Genomic DNA, 21,375 nt, shown 5'->3' on the forward strand with positions numbered 1-21,375 from the left:
AGATGGAGGATAGAGATAAATCTAACCCTAGCTCCTAACCCTAAACCTACAACTAACCCTAGCTCCTAACCTTAATATTTAACTTAATTCTAACCCTAACACTAATTCTAACCTTAACCCTAAACCCCCTAGAAATAGCATTTGACCTTGTGGGGACTAACAAAATGTCCCCAGCTGGTCAACTTTTTGTTCGTTTACTATTCTTGTAGGGACTTCTGGTCCCCACAAGAATAGTTAAACACGTCCACACACACACACACACACACACACACACACACACACACACACACACACACACACACACACACACACACACACACACACACACACACACACACACACACACACACACACACACACACACACACACACACACACACACACACACACACACACACACACACACACACACACACACACACACACACACTTGCTGGTGTCTCTCTTCCATCTGAGCAGGGTTCCTATTACCTGACAACAGCTACAGGCTGGGTCAGCGTCCCAAATGGCACCCTACTGTAGTGCTCTAATTTTGACCAGAGCCGTGTAAGTGAAGTAGGGCATTAAGTAAGGAATAGGGTGCCATTTGGGACGCAGACACAGCCTTGGAGATGTAAGACGTTCGTATTTATTTTTATTTTTAAACAAAACATACACGTACAAACAACAACATACAGACTCACCAACATCAGCAACATCACCCTGCCCAGACACACCACAACATCCCCCCTGTCCAGCCCCACCACAACATCCCCCCTGTCCAGCCCCACCACAACATCCCCCCTGTCCAGACCCACCACAACATCACCCCTGTCCAGACCCACCACAACATCCACCCTGCCCAAACCCACCACAACATCACCCTGCTCAGACCCACCACATCACCTCTACCCAGACCCACCACATCACCTCTACCCAGACCCACCACATCACCTCTACCCAGACCCACCACATCACCTCTACCCAGACCCACCACATCACCTCTACCCAGACCCACCACATCACCTCTACCCAGACCCACCACATCACCTCTACCCAGACCCACCACATCACCTCTACCCAGACCCACCACATCACCTCTACCCAGACCCACCACATCACCTCTACCCAGACCCACCACAACATCACCTCTACCCAGACCCACCACAACATCACCCTGTCCAGACCCACCTGCTCACACCCCCATCTCCAGCACCCACATCACTCTCCACCACATGTCCTCAAATAGCACCGCTGTGTTTGTAAGACATTCTGATACCTCGTCCACTATGCAATTCTACTATGGTTCAGTATGTACATGGGGCATTAAACCTGAACTACAATGGAATGGATATATGTCACAGTTGTCTGAGTGTCTTAGTGTTTGTGTGTGATCATCAGTCTCTCTTCAGGCAAAACTGTCTGTGTCTAATTATTCAACTCACCTCTGGCTCTCTCTGGCATTCCATCCCAGGCAAACACCTGTCACCACACACACACACACACACACACACACACACACACACACACACACACACACACACACACACACACACACACACACACACACACACACACACACACACACACACACACACACACACACACACACACACACACACACACACACACACACACACACACACACACACACACACACACACACACACACAGGCACACACACAGTGAGAGAGCAAGAAAGAGGAGCGAGAACATAAGAGGGGGGAAGGAAGGTGGTGGGGGGAGGGTGTGAAAGACTGAGAGGGGGAGGGGAGGGCAGAAGCGCAGAAGAGATTTCAGTGACAGAGAGAAAAAGACAGCGTACAGACACTCATTCCCACATACCAGACAGGCATACATTGTGACTGACAGTGATGTATTGGCTTATGTGGAAAACATTGAGATTAATCCATATTAATACGCAGGCTTAAGGACCAATCACTGTCACTGGACCCAGAGGAGCACAGGAAGGAGACAACAGAGGAGAGAAAGATCTGGATGAAGAAGTGGTGAAGGAATGACCTGAGTCTGTGAGACAGAAAAACAGAAACAAAGAGTTTTGGAAGACAAATAAACGAAAGGTAAGAAATAGAGGGTGGGCGGGAGGCGGGTTCTGAGAGGGAGAGAAACAGAGATAAATAGGAAAAGAGAGAGGTGTTGAGAGGGAGAGAAACAGAGATAAATAGGACAAGAGAGAGGTGTTGAGAGGGAGAGAAACAGAGATAAATAGGAAAAGAGAGAGGTGTTGAGAGGGAGAGAAACATAGATAAATAGGACAAGAGAGAGGTGTTGAGAGGGAGAGAAACAGAGATAAATAGGAAAAGAGAGAGGTGTTGAGAGGGAGAGAAACAGAGATGAATAGGACAAGAGAGAGGTGTTGAGAGGGAGAGAAACAGAGATGAATAGGACAAGAGAGAGGTGTTGAGAGGGAGAGAAACAGAGATAAATAGGACAAGAGACAGGTGTTGAGAGGGAGAGAAACAGAGATGAATAGGACAAGAGAGAGGTGTTGAGAGGGAGAGAAACAGAGATAAATAGGACAAGAGAGAGGTGTTGAGAGGGAGAGAAACAGAGATAAATAGGACAAGAGAGAGGTGTTGAGAGGGAGAGAAAGAGAGAGAGATAGGGAAAGAGAGAGATTGTCTGTTCAATTAAAGAGATAATTGGGAAAAAGTGTTCATCTGTGGAGTGGAGAGAGAGAGATGGAGAGAGTAAAGAGAGAGCTGGAGAGAGTGAAGAGAGAGAGAGATGGAGAGAGTGAAGAGAGAGAGAGATGGAGAGAGTAAAGAGAGAGAGAGATGGAGAGAGTGAAGAAAGAGAGAGATGGAGAGAGTGAAGAGAGAGATGGAGAGAGTGAAGAGAGAGAGAGATGGAGTGAGTGAAGTGAGAGAGAGATGGAGAGAGTCAAGAGAGAGAGAGATGGAGAGAGTGAATAGAGAGAGATGGAGAAAGTGAAGAGAGAGAGAGATGGAGAGAGTGAAGAGAGAGAGAGATGGAGTGAAGAGAGAGAGAGATGGAGAGAGTGAATAGAGAGATAGAGAGAGATGGAGAGAGTGAAGAGAGAGAGAGATGGAGTGAGTGAAGTGAGAGAGAGATGGAGGGAGTGAAGAGAGAGGGAGATGGAGAGAGTAAAGAGAGAGATGGAGAGAGTGAAGAGAGAGAGAGATGGAGAGAGTGAAGAAAGAGAGAGATGGAGAGAGTGAAGAGAGAGAGGTGAAGAGAGAGGGAGATGGAGAGAGTAAAGAGAGAGATGGAGAGAGTGAAGAGAGAGAGAGATGGAGAGAGTGAAGAGAGAGAGAGATGGAGAGAGTGAAGAAAGAGAGAGATGGAGAGAGTAAAGAGAGAGATGGAGAGAGTGAAGAGAGAGAGAGATGGAGAGAGTCAAGACAGAGCGAGATGTAGAGAGTGAAGAGAGAGAGATGGAGAGAGTGGAGAGAGAGAAAGAGATGGAGAGAGTGAAGAGAGAGATGGAGAGAGTGAAGAGAACAGCTCTACAGGAAACAGGGAGGGTAGCGAGTGACAGTGACAGTCAGTAAGAGAGACTGAAGGATGGATGATGGATGGATGGATGAGAAAAAGAAAGCAGGGATGACGGGGGGAGGTCTTAGATGCTGTGGGAAGAATGAGGGATAGGATTGAGTAGTGAGAGATGAAAGATGAGAATCGAAATAGAATCTAATGTTATTTGTCACATGCTTTGTAAACAGTTAGTGTAGACTAACAGTGAAATGTTTACTTAATGGCCATTCATAACAACACAGAAAAAGAAATGTAGAAATAATAGAGAAATAATAAAGATGAATAAACACACCATAGAAATAACCTGGCTACATGCAGTACACAGGGTACAAGTACCAGACGATGTGCAGTGTTACCAGTACCGAGAAGATGTGCAGGGGTACCAGTACCAGACGATGTGCAGTGGTACCAGTACCAGACGATGTGCAGTGGTACCAGTACCAGACAATGTGCAGGGGTACCAGTACTGAGACGATGTGCAGTGTTACCAGTACCAGACAATGTGCAGTGTTACCAGTACCGAGACGATGTGCAGGGGTACCAGTACCAGACGATGTGCAGGGGCACCAGTACCAGACAATGTGCAGTGTTACCAGTACCGAGAAGATGTGCAGTGGTACCAGTACCAGACGATGTGCAGGGGTACCAGTACTGAGACGATGTGCAGGGGTACCAATACCGAGACGATGTGCAGGGGCACCAGTACCAGACGATGTGCAGGGGCACCAGTACCAGACAATGTGCAGTGTTACCAGTACCGAGAAGATGTGCAGTGGTACCAGTACCAGACGATGTGCAGGGGTACCAGTACTGAGACGATGTGCAGTGTTACCAGTACCAGACAATGTGCAGTGTTACCAGTACCGAGACGATGTGCAGGGGTACCAGTACCGAGACGATGTGCAGGGGTACCAGTACCAGACGATGTGCAGAGGTACCAGTACCGAGAGGATGTGCAGGGGTACCAGTACCGAGACGATGTGCAGGGGTACCAGTACCGAGACGATGTGCAGGGGTACCAGTACCAGATGATGTGTAGGGGTACCAGTACCAGACGATGTGCAGGGGTACCAGTACCGAGACGATGTGCAGGGGTACCAGTACCGAGACGATGTGCAGGGGTACCAGTACCGAGACGATGTGCAGGGTACCAGTACCGAGAGGATGTGCAGTGTTAGTGTACCAGACAATGTGCAGTGTTACCAGTACCGAGACGATGTGCAGGGGTACCAGTACCAGACAATGTGCAGGGGTACCAGTACCAGACGATGTGCAGTGTTAGTGTACCAGACAATGTGCAGTGTTACCAGTACCGAGACGATGTGCAGGGGTACCAGTACCGAGACGATGTGCAGGGTACCAGTACCGAGACGATGTGCAAGGGTACCAGTACCAGACGATGTGCAGGGTACCAGTACCGAGACGATGTGTAGGGGTACCAGTACCAGACGATGTGCAGGGGTACCAGTACCAGACGATGTGCAGGGTACCAGTACCGAGACGATGTGCAGGGGTACCAGTACCAGACGATGTGCAGAGGTACCAGTACCGAGAAGATGTGCAGGGGTACCAGTACCAGACGATGTGCAGGGGTACCAGTACCGAGACGATGTGCAGGGTACCAGTACCGAGACGATGTGCAGGGGTACCAGTACCAGACGATGTGCAGGGGCACCAGTACCAGACGATGTGCAGGGGTACCAGTACCAGATGATGTGCAGGGTACCAGTACCAGACGATGTGCAGGGGTACCAGTACCAGACGATGTGCAGGGGTACAAGTGCCGAGACGATGTCCAGGGGTACCAGTACCAGACGATGTCAGTGTTACCAGTACCAGATGATGTGCAGGTTACCAGTACCAGACGATGTGCAGGGGTACCAGTACCAGACGATGTGCAGGGTACCAGTACCAGACGATGTGCAGGGGTACCAGTACCAGATGATGTGCAGGGTACCAGTACCAGACAATGTGCAGGGGTACCAGTACCAGACGATGTGCAGGGGTACCAGTACCAGATGATGTGCAGGGTACCAGTACCAGACGATGTGCAGGGTACCAGTACCAGACGATGTGCAGGGGTACCAGTACCAGATGATGTGCAGGGTACCAGTACCAGACAATGTGCAGGGGTACCAGTACCAGACGATATGCAGGGGTACCAGTACCGAGACGATGTGCAGGGGTACCAGTACCAGACGATGTGCAGAGGTACCAGTACCAGACGATGTGCAGAGGTACCAGTACCGATACGATGTGCAGAGGTACCAGTACCGAGAGGATGTGCAGGGCTACCAGTACCAGACGATGTGCAGTGGCACCAGTACCGATACGATGTGCAGGGGTACCAGTACCAGATGATGTGCAGGGCTACCAGTACCAGACGATGTGCAGTGGCACCAGTAACAGACCATGTGCAGGGGTACCAGTACCGAGACGATGTGCAGTGTTACCAGTACCGAGACGATGTGCAGGGTTACCAGTACCGAGACGATGTGCAGGGTTACCAGTACCGAGACGATGTGCAGGGTTACCAGTACCGAGACGATGTGCAGGGGTACCAGGTCATTGAGGTAGATACTGTGTGTACATATAGTTAGGGATAAAGTGACGAGCTAACAAGATAGATAATAAACAGTAACAGCAGTATACTGTAGGTGGGGATAAAGTGACGAGGCAACAAGATAGATAATAAACAGTAACAGCAGTATACTGTAGGTGGGGATAAAGTGACTAGACAACAAGATAGATAATAAACAGTAACAGCAGTATACTGTAGGTAGGGGTAAAGTGACTAGACAACAAGATAGATAATAAACAGTAACAGCAGTATACTGTAGGTAGGGATAAAGTGACTAGACAACAAGATAGATAATAAACAGTAACAGCAGCGTATGTGATGAGTCAAAAGACTTGTGTGCAAAAGAATCAAGAGATTCAGACAGCATAGAATGGAGAGCATAGAATGGACAGCATAGAATGGACAGCATAGAATGGACAGCATATAGAATGGACAGCATAGAATAGACAGCATATAGAATGGACAGCATAGAATAGACAGCATAGAACGTACAGCATATAGAATGGACAGCATAGAATAGACAGCATAGAATGGAGAGCAGATAGAATGGACAGCATAGAATAGAGAGCAGATAGAATGGACAGCATAGAATGGACAGCAGATAGAATGGACAGCAGATAGAATGGCCAGCATAAAATGGACAGCAGATAGAATGGACAGCATATAATGGACAGCAGATAGAATGGACAGCAGATAGAATGGACAGCAGATAGAATGGAGAGCAGAAAGAATGTACAGCAGAAACAGCAGATAGAATGGACAGCAGATAGAATGGACAGCAGAGACTGCAGATAGAACGTACAGCATATAGAATGGACAGCATAGAATAGACAGCATAGAATGGAGAGCAGATAGAATGGATAGCATATAGAATGGACAGCATAGAATGGACAGCATAGAATGGACAGCAGATAGAATGGACAGCATAGAATAGAGAGCAGATAGAATGGACAGCATAGAATGGACAGCAGATAGAATGGACAGCATAGAATAGAGAGCAGATAGAATGGACAGCATAGAATGGACAGCAGATAGAATGGACAGCAGATAGAATGGCCAGCATAAAATGGACAGCAGATAGAATGGACAGCAGATAGAATGGACAGCAGATAGAATGGAGAGCAGAAAGAATGGAGAGCAGAAAGAATGTACAGCAGATAGAATGGACAGCAGAGACAGCAGATAGAATGGACAGCAGATAGAATGGACAGCAGATAGAATGGAGAGCAGAAAGAATGTACAGCAGATAGAATGGACAGCAGAGACAGCAGATAGAATGGACAGCAGATAGAATTGTCAGCAGAGACTGCAGATAGAACGTACAGCCGATAGAATGGACAGCATAGAATAGACAGCATAGAACGTACAGCATATAGAATGGACAGCATAGAATAGACAGCATAGAATGGAGAGCAGATAGAATGGACAGCATAGAATAGAGAGCAGATAGAATGGACAGCATAGAATGGACAGCAGATAGAATGGACAGCAGATAGAATGGCCAGCATAAAATGGACAGCAGATAGAATGGACAGCATAGAATAGAGAGCAGATAGAATGGACAGCATAGAATGGACAGCAGATAGAATGGACAGCAGATAGAATGGCCAGCATAAAATGGACAGCAGATAGAATGGACAGCATATAATGGACAGCAGATAGAATGGACAGCAGATAAAATGGACAGCATATAATGGACAGCAGATAGAATGGACAGCAGATAGAATGGACAGCAGATAGAATGGACAGCAGATAGAATGGAGAGCAGAAAGAATGTACAGCAGAGACAGCAGATAGAATGGACAGCAGATAGAATGGACAGCAGAGACTGCAGATAGAACGTACAGCATATAGAATGGACAGCATAGAATAGACAGCATAGAATGGAGAGCAGATAGAATGGATAGCATATAGAATGGACAGCATAGAATGGACAGCATAGAATGGACAGCAGATAGAATGGACAGCATAGAATAGAGAGCAGATAGAATGGACAGCATAGAATGGACAGCAGATAGAATGGACAGCATATAATGGACAGCAGATAGAATGGACAGCAGATAAAATGGACAGCATATAATGGACAGCAGATATAATGGACAGCAGATAGAATGGACAGCAGATAGAATGGACAGCAGATAGAATGGAGAGCAGAAAGAATGTACAGCAGAGACAGCAGATAGAATGGACAGCAGATAGAATGGACAGCAGAGACTGCAGATAGAACGTACAGCATATAGAATGGACAGCATAGAATAGACAGCATAGAATGGAGAGCAGATAGAATGGATAGCATATAGAATGGACAGCATAGAATGGACAGCATAGAATGGACAGCATAGAATGGACAGCATAGAATGGAGAGCAGATAGAATGGATAGCATATAGAATGGACAGCATAGAATGGACAGCATAGAATGGACAGCAGATAGAATGGATAGCATATAGAATGGACAGCATAGAATGGACAGCATAGAATGGACAGCAGATAGAATGGACAGCATAGAATAGAGAGCAGATAGAATGGACAGCATAGAATGGACAGCAGATAGAATGGACAGCAGATAGAATGGCCAGCATAAAATGGACAGCATATAATGGACAGCAGATAGAATGGACAGCAGATAGAATGGACAGCAGATAGAATGGAGAGCAGAAAGAATGTACAGCAGATAGAATGGACAGCAGAGACAGCAGATAGAATGGACAGCAGATAGAATGGACAGCAGAGACTGCAGATAGAACGTACAGCCGATAGAATGGACCGCAGATGGAATGGACAACATATAGAGTGGACAGCAGATAGAATGGACCGCAGATAGAATGGACAGCAGAGGACAAAGAAAACCCAACAGGAAGGAGACAGAATATTGCAAAGGTGGAAAACCTGTGTGGTGAAGGTTCTAGAAGCTGTGTGGTGAAAGTTCTAGAAGCTGTGTGGTGAAGGTTCTAGAAGCTGTGTGGTGAAGGTTCTAGAAGCTGTGTGGTGAAGGTTCTAGAAGCTGTGTGGTGAAAGTTCTAGAAGCTGTGTGGTGAAAGTTCTAGAAGCTGTGTGGTGAAGGTTCTAGAAGCTGTGTGGTGAAAGTTCTAGAAGCTGTGTGGTGAAGGTTCTAGAAGCTGTGTGGTGAAGGTTCTAGAAGCTGTGTAGTGGTTCTCCAAGGTAGTTTAGATGCCACCACTAACTGTGATGAACTTGATATACAGTAAGTGGGATAATGAGCTATATAAATCAGTAGGGGCCAGACCTGCTGACATTGATGAGAGAGAGACTATTGGTACGACACTGCTAAAAAACTGTACATAGCTGATAACATAACACTTGAAATGTCTTTTTCTTTTTTAAATATTTTTGAGTGAAATGTTTACTGTTAAATATAATCGTTTTTTGTTGATGTTAAATTAGTTTCTTCTCACTTTTGTTTATTGTTTATTTCACTTGCTTTGGCAATGTAAACACATGTTTTCCATGCCAATAAAGCCAATAAAGCCCCTTTGAATTGAATTGAGAGAGAGAGTTAGCGACACAGAGAGATAGAGAGAGAGAGAGATAGAGAGAGAGAGAGAGAGAGAGAGAGAGAGAGAGAGAGAGAGAGAGAGAGAGAGAGAGAGAGAGAGAGAGAGAGAGAGAGAGAGAGAGAGAGAGAGAGAGAGAGAGAGAGAGAGAGAGAGAGAGAGAGGTGGGGGAAGAGAGGGTAATTGGTGGGAAGTAACACAAGAGACCACCGAACAGTAGAAAGAGAGTTACATCTGAAAGTCATATTCCTATTGACTTCCAGTGTAGTGAGAGAGACTTTATCACGGTGCTACGTCACACCGGACGGATTTCTACCTGCTTGAACGCCATTAACTCAGATACACATGAAAACCTAGAAATGCAAAAATCAATACAACATTCAAAACCTTTCCTTTAAGAACCAGGGCTAAAACAACACCAGGCACTGAAAGGAAGACAACGGTCTGAAACAGGTATCATTAACCAATAAAAAAATGTAATTTTAGTATTTTTTCACTAATGAATATGCCCCTAGTTGAGTAATAATCAACATGTTGTCTGTATATCTAGCAAGAAAACCTAGTAGACTCATTCACTTCCTGTTTCCCAGCTCTGTTATCTCTATCTCTGTCCACAGCTGCTGACCTTTGGAGACCTTTGACAGCCTGATCATGATACCTACCCACCCTTTGACCTTCCTGACCCTGGGCATGGTCCTAACTCAGAGGTGAGAAGTTAGGGGTCATGGGTCAGGGAGAATCAGGAGATTATATATGGAAGGACTTGAATACACAGTGGTTCTCATATTGGTACTAATCTCACAGTTACTGATCTTACAGGTGGCTAGCTCATATTCCACACCTTTCTTCTTCTCTTCTCCCCTCCACCTCTTCTCTCTTTCTCCTACAGTGGATGTATGCTCCCTGAGAGTCACCACTGGGAGGACTCGAATGGCTCCCAGCTGCATCCCACCATCCAGAAACTAATGAAGGGATATAACCGCTACATGAGGCCCAACTTCAATGGTGAGGAGAGTTAACACACACACACACACACACACACACACACACACACACACACACACACACACACACACACACACACACACACACACACACACACACACACACACACACACACACACACACACACACACACACACACACACACACACACACACACACACACACACACACACACACAAAACCTACTGAAGTGCTATAACAGTCTCTCTCCTCTCCAGAGGGCCCTGTTGAGATTGGGATGAGTCTGGATATCGCCAGCATTGATGCCATCTCAGAAATCAATATGGTAATGTTGAACCTGTGTGTGTGTGTTTGGGTCTGCTTGCATGCATGTCTGTTTTAATGTGTACATCTCTCTCTCTCTCTCTCTCTCTCTCTCTCTCTCTCTCTCTCTCTCTCTCTCTCTCTCTCCCTCTCTCTCTCTCTCTCTCTCTCTCTCTCTCTCTCTCTCTCTCTCTCTCTCTCTCTCTCTCTCTCTCTCTCTCTCTCTCTCTCTCTCTCTCTCTCTCTCTCTCTCTCAATTCAATGGGCTTTATTGGCATGGGAAACATGTGTTAACATTGCCAAAGCAAGTGAGGTAGGTAATATACAAAAGTCAAATAAACAATAAAAATGAACAGTAAACATTACACATACAGAAGTTTCAAAACGATAAAGACATTACAAATGTCATATTATATATATGCAGTGTTGTAACAATGTACAAATGGTTAAAGCACACAAGTTAAAATAAATAAACATAAATATGGGTTGTATTTACAGTGGTGTTTGTTCTTCACTGGTTGCCCTTTTCTTGTGGCAACAGGTCACAAATCTTGCTGCTGTGATGGCACACTGTGGAATTTCACCCAGTAGATATGGGAGTTTATCAAAATTGGATTTGTTTTCGAATTCTTTGTGGATCTGTGTAATCTGAGGGAAATATGTCTCTCTAATATGGTCATACATTGGGCAGGAGGTTAGGAAGTGCAGCTCAGTTTCCACCTCATTTTGTGGGCAGTGTGCACATAGCCTGTCTTCTCTTGAGAGCCATGTCTGCCTACGGCGGCCTTTCTCAATAGCAAGGCTATGCTCACTGAGTCTGTACATAGTCAAAGCTTTCCTTAAGTTTGGGTCAGTCACAGTGGTCAGGTATTCTGCCACTGTGTACTCTCTGTTTAGGGCCAAATAGCATTCTAGTTTGCTCTGTTTTTTTGTTAATTCTTTCCAATGTGTCAAGTAATTATCTTTTTGTTTTCTCATGATTTGGTTGGGTCTAATTGTGCTGTTGTCCTGGGGCTCTGTGGGGTGTGTTTGTGTTTGTGAACAGAGCCCTAGGACCAGCTTGCTTAGGGGACTCTTCTCCAGGTTCATCTCTCTGTAGGTGATGGCTTTGTTATGGAAGGTTTTGGAATCGCTTCCTTTTAGGTGGTTGTAGAATTTAACGGCTCTTTTCTGGATTTTGATAATTAGTGGGTATCGGCCTAATTCTGCTCTGCATGCATTATTTGGTGTTCTACGTTGTACACGGAGGATATTTTTGCAGAATTCTGCATGCAGAGTCTCAATTTGGTGTTTGTCCCATTTTGTGAAATCTTGGTTGGTGAGCGGACCCCAGACCTCACAACCATAAAGGGCAATGGGCTCTATGACTGATTCAAGTATTTTTAGCCAGATCCTAATTGGTATGTTGAAATTTATGTTCCTTTTGATGGCATAGAAGGCCCTTCTTGCCTTGTCTCTCAGATCGTTCACAGCTTTGTGGAAGTTACCTGTGGTGCTGATGTTTAGGCCGAGGTATGTATAGTTTTTTGTGTGCTCTAGGGCAACGGTGTCTAGATGGAATTTGTGGTCCTGGTGACTGGACCTTTTTTGGAACACCATTATTTTGGTCTTACTGAGATTTACTGTCAGGGCCCAGGTCTGACAGAATCTGTGCAGAAGATCTAGGTGCTGCTGTAGGCCCTCCTTGGTTGGTGACAGAAGCACCAGATCATCAGCAAACAGTAGACATTTGACTTCGGATTCTAGTAGGGTGAGACCGGGTGCTGCAGACTGTTCTAGTGCCCGCGCCAATTCGTTGATATATATGTTGAAGAGGGTGGGGCTTAAGCTGCATCCCTGTCTCACCCCACGACCCTGTGTGAAGAAATGTGTGTGTTTTTTGCCAATTTTAACCGCACACTTGTTGTTTGTGTACATGGATTTTATAATGTCGTATGTTTTACCCCCAACACCACTTTCCATCAATTTGTATAGCAGACCCTCATGCCAAATTGAGTCGAAGGCTTTTTTGAAATCAACAAAGCATGAGAAGACTTTGCCTTTGTTTTGGTTTGTTTGGTTGTCAATTAGGGTGTGTAGGGTGAATACATGGTCTGTTGTACGGTAATTTGGTAAAAAGCCAATTTGACATTTGCTCAGTACATTGTTTTCATTGAGGAAATGTACGAGTCTGCTGTTAATGATAATGCAGAGTATTTTCCCAAGGTTACTGTTGACGCATATTCCACGGTAGTTATTGGGGTCAAATTTGTCTCCACTTTTGTGGATTGGGGTGATCAGTCCTTGGTTCCAAATATTGGGGAAGATGCCAGAGCTAAGGACGATGTCTCTCTCTCTCTCTCTCTCTCTCTCTCTCTCTCTCTCTCTCTCTCTCTCTCTCTCTCTCTCTCTCTCTCTCTCTCTCTCTCTCTCTCTCTCTCTCTCTCTCTCTCTCTCTCTCTCTCTCTCTCTCTCTCTCTCTCTCTCTCACCTGGTCCTCAGGACTACACAGCCACTATCTTCTTGCGTCAGCGTTGGAGGGACTCACGGCTGGTGTTCCCAGGGAATGAGAGTGTGAGTGTGGATGGACGACTAGTCTCCCTCCTCTGGATCCCAGACACCTTCATTCCAGACTCCAAACGCTCCTTCCTGCATGACGTCACTGTGGAGAACCGTCTCATACGGATCTTCAGCAACGGGACCGTTCTCTATGCTCTACGGTACGTACTAATGTCTTGTGTACTTGTGGCTCAGTCGCTAGAGCATGGCGCTTGCAATGCCAAGGGTTGTGGGTCGGAATCCTTCTGGGGCCACCCGTACGTAAAAAATGCCTGACTATGCCTGACTGTGATTCGCTTTGGATAAAAGCGTCAGCTTAATGGCATGTATTATTATATTATTATAAACTGCCCTGGTGGTGTTGAAGTACAGATACTCCCCAAGAGTAGACTCCATTCCTGTGCATCTAACCCTCTCTGCAAAAACTATTCCCTTTCCAACTGGATGACCGTAAGGTACAGCAACAGGTTGTCCACAGACCAGCTGTTTATCAACAGGTTGTCCACAGACCAGCTGTTTATCAACAGGTTGTCCACAGACCAGCTGTTTATCAACAGGTTGTCCACAGACCAGCTGTTTATCAACAGGTTGTCCACAGACCAGCTGTTTATCAACAGGTTGTCCACAGACCAGCTGTTTATCAACAGGTTGTCCACAGACCAGCTGTTTATCAAAAGGTTGTCCACAGACAGCTGTCTATCAACAGGTTGTCCACAGACCAGCTGTCTATCAACAGGTTGTCCACAGCCCAGCTGTTTATTAGCATGTTGTCCACAGACCAGCTGTTTATCAACAGGTTGTCCAAAGACCAGCTGTCTACACACCACCTTTGCATCTATCACTCTCTATATCTCACTCCATCTCTCTCTCTCTCCACCCCCATCTCCCCACCCTCCCCATCACAGAATAACAGCGACCATCGCCTGCAACATGGACCTGACCAAGTACCCAATGGACAGACAGGTGTGCACCCTGCAGCTGGAGAGCTGTGAGTAGCCCACCCTTCCTGTTGGTCTTGGCGTGGACACACACACACACACACACACACACACACACACACACACACACACACACACACACACACACACACACACACACACACACACACACACACACACACACACACACACACACACACACACACACACAGACACAGTCTTGTACAGTCTTGTACACAATTCAGTCCCATTCAAAAATCCTATTTTCCCTATCCCTAAACCTAACCCTAACCTGTACTCTTACCCTAACCTTAACCTTAACCCTAACCTTTAACATAGTTCGAACAATAAATCTAACCTTAACCCTAAACTCCCTGAAAAATTGCTTTTGACCTCGTGGGGACTAACAAAATGTCACCAGTTGGTCAAATGTTTGTTCGTTTACTCTTCTTGTTGAGACTTCTGGTGCTAGTATAGTTAAACACGTCCATGGAGGATAAGTGTGCGATTGTGTGTGTTTCCAGGGGGCTATAACCTACAGGATGTAATCTTCTACTGGACTAGAGGGAATGACTCAGTGAAGGGTCTGGACACACTGCGCCTTGCCCAGTACAGTGTTGAGAGTTACTACACATCTGTTTCTGAGGCTGTCTATGAGACAGGTACCTGTGTGTGTGTGCGTGGGTGTGTGTGTGTGTGTGTGTGTACGCGCGTGCAAACATAACTTACCTTACAGTCTACTGGTCTACCTCACCAAGTACGACACTATAAAGTCAGATAACTGCTTCTAACCTGTTCGCGCATGCTTTGTGTCTGCGGGCCTGCTTGTGTGTGTGTGTGTGTGTGTGTGTGTGTGTGTGTGTGTGTGTGTGTGTGTGTGTGTGTGTGTGTGTGTGTGTGTGTGTGTGTGTGTGTGTGTGTGTGTGTGTGTGTGTGTGTGTGTGTGTGTGTGTGTGTGTGTGTGTGTGTATGTACAGTGGGGAGAACAAGTATTTGATACACTGCCGATTTTGCAGGTTTTCCTACTTACAAAGCATGTAGAGGTCTGTAATTTGTATCATAGGTACACTTCAACTGTGAGAGACGGAAAAAAAAAAAAAATCCCGAAAATCACATTGTATGATTTTTAAGTAATTAATTAGCATTTTATTGCATGACATAAGTATTTGATACATCAGAAAAGCAGAACTTAATATTTGGTACAGAATCCTTTGTTTGCAATTACAGAGATCATACGTTTCCTGTAGTTCTTGACCAGGTTTGCACACACTGCAGCAGGGATTTTGGCCCACTCCTCCATACAGACCTTCTCCAGATCCTTCAGGTTTCGGGGCTGTCGCTGGGCAATACGGACTTTCAGCTCCCTCCAAAGATTTTCTATTGGGTTCAGGTCTGGAGACTGGCTAGGCCACTCCAGGACCTTGAGATACTTCTTACGGAGCCACTCCTTAGTTGCCCTGGCTGTGTGTTTCGGGTCGTTGTCATGCTGGAAGACCCAGCCACGACCCATCATCAATGCTCTTACTGAGGGAAGGAGGTTGTTGGCTAAGATCTCGCAATACATGGCCCCATCCATCCTCCCCTCAATACGGTGCAGTCGTCCTGTCCCCTTTGCAGAAAAGCATCCCCAAAGAATGATGTTTCCACCTCCATGCTTCACGGTTGGGATGGTGTTCTTGGGGTTGTACTCATCCTTCTTCTTCCTCCAAACACGGCGAGTGGAGTTTAGACCAAAAAGCTCTATTTTTTAATCATCAGACCACATGACCTTCTCCCATTCCTCCTCTGGATCATCCAGATGGTCATTGGCAAACTTCAGACGGGCCTGGACATGCGCCTGCTTGAGCAGGGGGACCTTGTGTGCGCTGCAGGATTTTAATCCATGACGGCGTAGTGTGTTACTAATGGTTTTCTTTGAGACTGTGGTCCCAGCTCTCTTCAGGTCATTGACCAGGTCCTGCCGTGTAGTTCTGGGCTGATCCCTCACCTTCCTCATGATCATTGATGCCCCACGAGGTGAGATCTTGCATGGAGCCCCAGACCGAGGGTGATTGACCATCATCTTGAACTTCTTCTATTTTCTTCTATTTTCTAATAATTGCGCCAACAGTTGTTGCCTTCTCACCAAGCTGCTTGCCTATTGTCCTGTAGCCCATCCCAGCCTTGTGCAGGTCTACAATTTTATCCCTGATGTCCTTACACAGCTCTCTGGTCTTGGCCATTGTGGAGAGGTTGGAGTCTGTTTGATTGAGTGTGTGGACAGGTGTCTTTTATACAGGTAACGAGTTCAGACAGGTGCAGTTAATACAGGTAATGAGTGGAGAACAGGAGGGCTTCTTAAAGAAAAACTAACAGGTCTGTGAGAGCTGGAATTCTTACTGGTTGGTAGGTGATCAAATACTTATGTCATGCAATAAAATGCAAATGAATTACTTAAAAATCATACAATGTGATTTTCTGGATTTTTGTTTTAGATTCTGTCTCTCACAGTTGAAGTGTACCTATGATAAAAATTACAGACCTCTACATGCTTTGTAAGTAGGAAAACCTGCAAAATCGGCAGTGTATCAAATACTTGTTCTCCCCACTGTATACAGGGCTGTACCCGAAGCTGGTGCTCCACTTTGCTCTGCGCAGGAACGTGTTGTTCTTCATCCTGGAGACATACGCCCCTTCTACTCTGTTGGTGGTGCTCTCCTGGGTCTCCTTCTGGATCAGCCAATCATCTGTCCCCGCACGCACCTGCATCGGTCAGTCACACTGCGTGTGTGTTTTAACCATGTCACTTACATATTCAATCATTCATTTGAGTATAGAGTACAAGCAAGTTCCATTCCTCATCCATCCACCCATCCGCCTAGGTCTATTACTACTGACTATGACTGTCATTCTAATGATTCTCCAGGTGTGACCACAGTACTGACTATGACTGTCATTGTAATGATTCTCCAGGTGTGACCACAGTACTGACTATGACTGTCATTCTAATGATTCTCCAGGTGTGACCACAGTACTGACTATGACTGTCATTCTAATGATTCTCCAGGTGTGACCACAGTACTGACTATGACTGTCATTCTAATGATTCTCCAGGTGTGACCACAGTACTGACTATGACTGTCATTCTAATGATTCTCCAGGTGTGACCACAGTACTGACTATGACTGTCATTCTAATGATTCTCCAGGTGTGACCACAGTACTGACTATGACTGTCATTCTAATGATTCTCCAGGTGTGACCACAGTACTGACTATGACTGTCATTCTAATGATTCTCCAGGTGTGACCACAGTACTGACTATGACTGTCATTCTAATGATTCTCCAGGTGTGACCACAGTGCTGACTATGACTACTCTCATGATGGGTGCCCGTACCTCTCTCCCCAACGCCAACTGTTTCATCAAGGCCATAGACGTGTACCTGGGCATCTGTTTCACCTTCATCTTTGGGGCGCTGCTGGAGTACGCCTGCGCCCACTTCTGTACCGTGCAGCACCAAACCGTAGGAGACATACATAGGGTGGGTCAAATAGAGAAAAGTGTGTGTGTGTCAAATGAAATCAAATGCTATTTGTCACAAGCTTGGTAAACAACAGGTGCAGACTAACAGTCACGGGTCCATCCCCAACAATGCAGAGTGTGCATGTATATATGTGTACTTGTCTACCATATTTCTAAAATGAGACCCCCCCCCCCCCCCCCCATGACAAAATGTCTCTCTTCTCCTCAGGAGCTCCTTCAGGAGTTTGATGATTCCAACAGAAACGGTACCATGCCCGTGGTCAGCTCCAGCCAACCAAATCAGGTCCTGGAGCTAGGCTCCACCCAAAAGGATCTTGTTGACCAATCGGGGACGAGTGTCAACGAGGCCGAGGCTACAGAGAAGAAGCCGGGGAAGGGGTGTGGCCTGACGTCGTTTAGGAACGCGTCACGGCGTGCGGTGTCTGTGTTCAGTGTAGAGAACCCTCACAACATCGACCGCCACGCTCGCACCGTGTTCCCCCTCACCTTCCTGGCGGTTAATGTCTTCTACTGGCTCTACTATCTCTTCATCTGATCTGAGTAGCACACATCCCATCATCTGATCTGATAAGAGTAGCACACATCTCTTGATCTGATCTGAGTAGCACACATCTCTTGATCTGATCAGAGTAGCACACATCTCTTGATCTGATCTGAGTAGCACACATCTCTTGATCTGATCTGAACAGTCTCTTCTCATCATCTGATCTGATCCGAATGGCTCCCTATTTCCTATGAGGTACACTACTTTTGACCAAAGCACAGTAGTGCGCTATATAGGGACTGTGTCCAAAAATGGCCTCCTTTTCCCTATGTAGTGCACTACTTTGACCAACACCTATAGAGAAGGACCCTGGTCAAAAATGGTGCACTACACTCTTAGAAAAAAAGGTTCTAGCTAGAACCTTAAATGGTTCTTCAGTTGTCTACATAGGAGGACCCATTGAAGAACCCTTATTGGTTTAAGGTAGAACCTTTTTGGTTCCTGGTAAAACCCGTTTGGGTTCCATGTACAGTTCATTCAGAAAGTCTTCAGATCCCTTGACATATTCCACATTTTGTTACATTACAGCCTTGTTTTAAAATGGATGAAATAGTTAATTATTCTTCTCATCAATCTACACACAATATCACATAATGACGAAGCAAAAACAGATTTTTCGGAATATTAGCAAATGTATAAAAAATAAAAACTGAAATATCAAATGTACATGAGTATTCACTCTTTACTCAGTACGTTGTTGAAACACCTTTGGCAAAGATTACAGCCTCGAGTCATCTTAGGTATGACGCTACAAGCTTGGCACACATGTATTTGGGGAGTTTCTCCCATCCTTCTCTGCAGATCCTCTCAATTGAATTTTCCACAGGTGGACTCCAATCAAGTTGTAGAAACATCTCAAGGAGGATCAATGGAAACAAGATGCACATGAGCTCAATTTCTTGTCTCATAGCAAAGGGTCTGAATACTTATTTAAATAAGATATTTCTGATATTTCGAACCAAAAAGGGTTCTATCTGGAACCGAAATGGGGTTTCCTATGGAGACAGTCAAAGAACTCTTTTGGAACCCTTTTTTCTAAGTGTGTATATAGGGATGAGGTGCCACTGGACTGCCCCACACTGGACTGCCCTACACTGGACTGCCCCACACTGGACTGCCCCACACTGGACTGCCCTACACTGGACTGCCCCACACTGGACTGCCCTACACTGGACTGCCCCACACTGGACTGCCCCACACTGGACTGCCCCATACTGGACTGCCCCACACTGGACTGCTCCACACTGGACTGCCCTACACTGGACTGCCCCACACTGGACTGCCCTACACTGGACTGCCCCACACTGGACCGCCCCACACTGGTCTGCCCCACACTGGACTGCCCTACACTGGACTGCCCCACACTGGACTGCCCTACACTGGACTGCCCCACACTGGACTGCCCCACACTGGTCTGCCCCACACTGGACTGCCCTACACTGGACTGCCCCACACTGGACTGCCCTACACTGGACTGCCCCACACTGGACTGCCCCACACTGGACTGCCCCACACTGGACTGCCCTACACTGGACTGCCCCACACTGGACTGCCCTACACTGGATTAAACCTATCATTCAATGGTCTTCATAAACTTTGGATGCATTTTTTGTATCTGTACATTTTATTTAATGTTTTATCATGGGTATATTATTTATGATAATAATTATTTATTTGTGTACTTGTGTTTGTCTTGTGAATTTGCAACAATAAAATAGGACCATATATATTTCAATGTGATTTGTCTTTAGTCAGTAGGCCTATCCAGACATACTGACCACACTGCTCGGGTCGCGTGCGAGATCGTTGCAAAATAAATGTACAAATACATGTTATTCAATCATTGCACCCACACTCTCCCATCTCCTCATTGGTTTTTAGGAGCATATACCCACGTGGGTGATTGAAAGATGAACTGAGGTCCACACTCCAGTCCAGTTGGTGGTGGTAATGCACCTTAAAGTTAGTTACCAACTGCCATATAAAGTCAAAAGAAGAAGAAAAAGCCTTGAAAGAGGAGAGATTACTAGAAACAAACTCTATTTACCATTTTATCTGTGGATTAAATGTCGGAGTAGAGGACCTTATGCATTTCAGGTAAAATAACAACAATAATTGCTAAATTGCCGTACATGTTTAATGCTTTTCGACCTGTCCCCAAATTAATATAGATGGTTTAGGGTTCGTTTTGATATTTCAACCTGCATGTCCTGATGGCGTCTGGTGTGAGTGGACAAAATCAACATGCGCCCGGTCTAGTCAGCATGTAAGCTTAACTTAGAGTTAATACCTTTCTGAATCAAATGCTGGGAGTATTGCTCTTCAGAGACAAAGGCTTCATCTGACACTGATATACACTACATGATTAAAAGTATGTGGACACCTGCTCGTCGAACATCTCATTCCAAAACCATGGGCATTAATATGTAGTTTGTCCCCCCTTTGCTGCTATTACAGCCTCCAGTCCTCTGGGAAGGTTTTCCACTAGATGTTGGAACATTGCTGCAAGGACTTTCTTCCAATCAGGAGGAAACCTGGTACCATCCCGACGGTGAAGCATGGTGGTGGCAGCACCATGCTGTGGGGATGTTTTTCAGCGGCAGGGACTGGGAGACTATTCAGGATCGATGCAAAGCTCAATGGAGCAAAGTACAGAGAGATCCTTGATGAAAACCTGCTCCAGAGCGCTCAGGACATCAGATTGTGTCGAAGGTTCACCTTCCAACAGGACAACGAAGCTTAGCACAGCCAAGACAACGCAGGAGTGGCTTCGGGACAAGTCTCTGTATGTCCTTGAGCGGCCCAGCCAGAGCCCGGACTTGAACTAGATCGAACATCTCTGAAGAGACCTGAAAATAGCTGTGCAACGCTCCCCATCCAACCTGACAGAGCTTGAGAGGATCTGCAGAGAAGAATGGGAGAAACTCCCCAAATACAGGTATGCCAAGCTTGCAGCGTCATACCAAGAAG

At 46.0% G+C, this 21,375-nt stretch overlaps 2 protein-coding genes across 2 annotated transcripts; both read left to right on the forward strand.

Annotated features, from left to right (window-relative positions):
* Positions 1-1,786: 1,786 nt before the first annotated feature.
* Positions 1,787-21,165, forward strand: gabrp (gamma-aminobutyric acid type A receptor subunit pi). Its single transcript, XM_071411636.1, has 10 exons — positions 1,787-2,060; positions 10,210-10,299; positions 10,482-10,597; positions 10,816-10,883; positions 13,343-13,560; positions 14,305-14,387; positions 14,862-14,999; positions 16,935-17,087; positions 17,666-17,859; positions 18,070-21,165. The coding sequence occupies exons 2-10, from the start codon at positions 10,244-10,246 to the stop codon at positions 18,394-18,396; spliced, it is 1,353 nt and encodes a 450-aa protein (XP_071267737.1). The 5' UTR covers positions 1,787-2,060; positions 10,210-10,243; the 3' UTR covers positions 18,397-21,165.
* On the forward strand, positions 18,596-19,973 carry LOC139581927 (phospholipid scramblase-like). Its single transcript, XM_071412120.1, has 2 exons — positions 18,596-18,600; positions 19,457-19,973. The coding sequence occupies exons 1-2, from the start codon at positions 18,596-18,598 to the stop codon at positions 19,971-19,973; spliced, it is 522 nt and encodes a 173-aa protein (XP_071268221.1).
* Positions 21,166-21,375: the final 210 nt, after the last annotated feature.

The sequence above is a fragment of the Salvelinus alpinus genome, chromosome 7 (assembly GCF_045679555.1).
Source record: "Salvelinus alpinus chromosome 7, SLU_Salpinus.1, whole genome shotgun sequence".
Classification (NCBI taxonomy): Eukaryota; Metazoa; Chordata; class Actinopteri; order Salmoniformes; family Salmonidae; genus Salvelinus; species Salvelinus alpinus.